General features: G+C 36.1%; 1 protein-coding gene across 1 annotated transcript in view; it reads left to right on the top strand.

Annotated features, from left to right (window-relative positions):
• GTDC1 (glycosyltransferase-like domain containing 1) overlaps window positions 1–3,473 on the top strand; it is a gene marked incomplete at its 5' end in the record, with an annotated part of 103,636 nt that extends 100,163 nt beyond the window's left edge. Inside the window, 2 exons of the mRNA XM_009868979.1 lie at window positions 2,607–2,677; window positions 3,399–3,473. Coding sequence (XP_009867281.1) covers window positions 2,607–2,677; window positions 3,399–3,473 — 146 coding nt within the window. The remainder of the gene's footprint in view (window positions 1–2,606; window positions 2,678–3,398) is intronic.
• Window positions 3,474–4,198: the final 725 nt, after the last annotated feature.

Here is a 4,198-nt window from a genome sequence, read left to right as displayed (position 1 = left end):
TATGAGTTACTTACAATAACTAATTTTAATCCCATCTGCTAAGTATGACAACATTAGCATTTCCACTTAATTAAAAACACCCTTAAAGCAGCAATGTTTTAATCACTCCATTTTATTTACTCTCCTCCGGTGTCACTTATAATTGTAACTTTTTATTTTTTAATAATGAGGGATTTTTTTTTTCTCTGTGCATCACACAAAAAAGTACTGTCGATAATTAGCAGTCTTCTGTTATTACTAGACTCAGGTGTCACAACTGTGTCTCATCCTCATTACAGTAAAAAATTTCACCTATCAGATTCATTATTGCTAGATAATGCGACTGAGAGCCTTAGCAGGCCCTCCAGAAAAGTAATTCAGCCAAGCAAAATTATCAGCTAATTATATTTAGAATCAAAAGCCCAACAACTATTTGCAGATAAATTGTATGAATTGAAGTGAATAGATCTGAATATTAAGATTCATAGATTTAGCAGATGATTTGTTAATTGGAATAAAAAGGCCATTTACTAGCCATTTTAACAATAGATCAATCGGAACTCTATTTATTATTTAACTAGTAGCGCTTAAGGATTGAAATGAAGAATAATTGTATTATTGTCGGGCTACGAAATCGTATTATTGTTGTGATATGATACTTTTCCGCAAAAAAAAAACACCTGAAATCCGTGGAAGTCCCAAAGCTTCCCCAGATGTCTTCAGGCTGTCGGGGCGTGCTCTGCCCCGTCCGGGGATCCGGGGGGGTCCAGGCATCAGCGAGGGCTTTGCTTTGGAGCAAGACTTGGTCAGGACTCGCCCAAAAACGGGTGTCAGCTTTGGGGCGGGAAGACGTAAAACGAGACATTTGCAAAAAAAAAGACGCTGGCAAACGGAAGAATTCCGAATTTTCACTTTATCCAGCAAACTGCAGAGGCATTAAATTCTGATTTTACTAATTCATGATCCTGATGGAGGTTTCTCGTAAGGGGAAATCACGTACTCAAACCATGACTCAGATTGCGTCTTGGCCTGCAGTTTTCTTTTAGGGAGCTGTTCTTTTTTTTTTTTTTTCCTCCCTTGCAGACGATATGATTAAAAAGCAAATATTTTAACATAACTTAGTGATCTGAGCTATTACTGAAATGTCCACAGTTTCACTCTTCTTTTTTTTTCCTCCTAGATTAAAGAAAACTTTAAAAATCTATTTGCTTTGACATATGACACAATATTTAAAAACTGAAATCATCAATTAAATCACACATCAGAAACATTTCCCTTTGGTAAAAAATATAGTGCTAGACGATGTACACTTTGAAATTGTTGTTAATGTTTAAAATGCAATCTGAAGTGCATATGTTATTTAAAAAAAACAACCATAAATTAGAAATTTTAAAAGTTTATGGAAAAAAACCCACCAACTAGCAATCATGGCTTAGCAAAAGAGAAACGTGTATCGTTGGGTTTTGTGGATACATGTAGTTCTCTAGCATGAAAGCTGAATGTGTTATTCTTTATTTTATTTTTTTCCTATTTAAAACTGGGTAGACCTAAAGGAAACCAAATTCCTTCTGGGTGCCTGCAGTAAAGTACCAAACCTGCTATGCACACGAAGGTAGCGAAAGCCTTTTGGATTGTCACTGAAAATAGAAAAGGTGAACGTTGACAAGATTTCAGATTTTTATTCTGGGCACTGAGGGAAGCTGAAGTTAAAAATAAAGTCCCTCGTATGGTCAACATGTTGGAGGAAATTCAAAGGCTCTCATAAAATAAACATATTTTAAGAAGTGTTTTGAATTTCACTGTGTAATTTCTGGCCAACAGAAATTACAGTTGTATCTTTGGAGGGACATCATGTCAGATCAATGGTCATTATGCAAAAAAAATAAACTGAAAACTCGATGCCTTAACCCCACTCTGCTATTAAAATGCAGCCATGGAGAGGATACCTTTTCTTTGGGTTTTGCTGCTAGAAAACTTCGTGCCGCTGTGTCGCGATTATAAAATACTTGGGTGATTCCAAGAGGTGGGTATATCCTCCCTTGGGAAAAAAAAAAAAATACAACCACAAAATGCAAAGTGTCAGTGAAGGAACCTCATTATTAACAACCACGATGTCCTGAAAAAATAAAGGAAATTATGGGAAGCGTGCGCAGAAGTTAAGATGCCCTAGCCCGAAGCATGCGGCGGTTCCTCGGCTGTATTTAATGGAATATCTGTGGAGCCAGGTAGGGGCCGGTGCCGAGGAGCCGCCGGCCCTTCACCGCCCGCAGCGTTATTAAGAAAAGCCGTCCATGCCTCACCATGTTGTTACATGTGTCTGTCTGCTGATTATAAAATGTGTTAAGCAGTATTTAAAAAACAAAAAAATGCAGAGCCGCGCTTTGATTTATTCAGCGAACAAAACATATGCTCGCTGTTCTGTTCTATGTAATTCATATGATCAATAAAATTTTCTTGAAAAAGAGCAACTTTGGCATTTAGAAGGATTGTGCTGCTGAAGAGGGAGAAAAAAAAAAACGACAGACCAACAAAACGTTTCGCTCTTGCTATAGGCAGTCAACCTCGGTGCTCTTCCACCAAAAGAAATTTTTGACTGGTTTTGTCTATTTATTATTTCTGTTCTGCAGGGTGGAAGCTGTGCATTGCGGCTGTTACCCGCTGTGTCCCAAAGCCCTGGTGTACCCCGAGATATTCCCAGGTAGCCGCGTTGTTGCGTGTTCTCTTTGCTGGAACCTCATGACGTGATCCATGCTAAAATGTAAAGTTTGAGGCTCAACTTGAGCGAAAGCAATTGTTTATTTGGCAAGCCAACATGTTAGTGTTAAGGAAAATTTTATGTGTTTTAATACATTAGACGAAGTTTATATTTGCCATCTGTTCTTTTAAGATAACACAAAAGCAAGTTTTGAAATAGCATTCTTCATTGTTAGCATACACAACTCGTAATGATAGATTTTTGTTAAAAGGTCAGCGATGCTGCAATGGTTTGCAGATTTTTTTTTGATACACACTAAAAAAGGGAGGGGGAAAAAAAACCCCACAACCTAGGCCTGAAAATCACACCAAATTATATAAACAATTTAATACTTAATAGTATGCAACTGCGGTACAGGATACACACTAATGTAGTACCAGTTCTTTGAAAAATCTCATCACTAAATGTATCACATATGCATTGTGTTACATTAGAATAATGTATTTTAATCACCCAAAGGAGATGTCTAAACAGCACAACTACACTGTCTTATTTAGCATTAAACATCCTTGTGAGCTGAGGTAACCTTATAAAATCATGCTTAAATAATGTAAAACACGAGGCGGCACAGAGCAATATGCATTTTTAATTAGTAAAGTGACTAATATCGAGTGTGTGCTTTGAGGTTTTTGTTTCATTAAAAATGTATCTGTTTTTCCTGCAGCTGAATATCTGTATTCTACACCTGAACAGCTTTTTAAAAGGCTTCAGAATTTCTGCAAGAGACCAGATATTGTAAGGAAACATCTCTATAAGGTAGTTGTTCAGAATAGTTTTACGTGTTATAATGCTATATTGAAGTACAAAGGAAAAAAAAACCCTTAAAAAAACAACATTTAATTAACATACTAATGTTTAAAGGAAACATGCTAGGGAGGGATATTAGTCGTTACACTAACAAGGATTAATTAAACTAAATGCCAGTTGTATTAACCTAGGTCTTATGAAATACGTGCACTTAATGCAGGCTACATGCTTTTTTTTTTAATTTATTGTTTTCTAAAATGACTGTCCTTTACATTTGGACCCAAGAGGCTTATAAAAATGAACCTGGATTAATGCAACTCATTAGTTTAAAAGGAAAATAAAAGAAAGATCCTACAATTATACTAATGAGGATAAGCCTACCTTCCTATCCTAATTTAATCTTCCATCCTCAAAAAACGCAGGTAAGATTTTTCTACCTTTTGGAATTATTTGAATCCTTTTCATAATTATGGTCATTTTACTTCGTTACTTTTTAACGTTTGGCGAGCATAAAAAAAGTTTAGCAGGACCATAATTTACTGGTATTTATCGTGTCCTGTTCTTCACAGTTATGGATGTAGAGAAGGCGCAGTGTCAGTGGCAGACCTTCCATTCAAGTTTGGAGCGAGTGTTCCGTGCTAGACTGACTTTCACATTTTTTAAGAGGTGTATTTATGTATTTATACTGCTAGGAGTCACACTTTTTTTTTTTTAATT

Source organism: Apaloderma vittatum, unplaced genomic scaffold (genome assembly GCF_000703405.1).
Source record: "Apaloderma vittatum isolate BGI_N311 unplaced genomic scaffold, ASM70340v1 scaffold10030, whole genome shotgun sequence".
Classification (NCBI taxonomy): domain Eukaryota; kingdom Metazoa; phylum Chordata; class Aves; order Trogoniformes; family Trogonidae; genus Apaloderma; species Apaloderma vittatum.
This window is presented reverse-complemented; position numbering and strand designations above follow the sequence as displayed.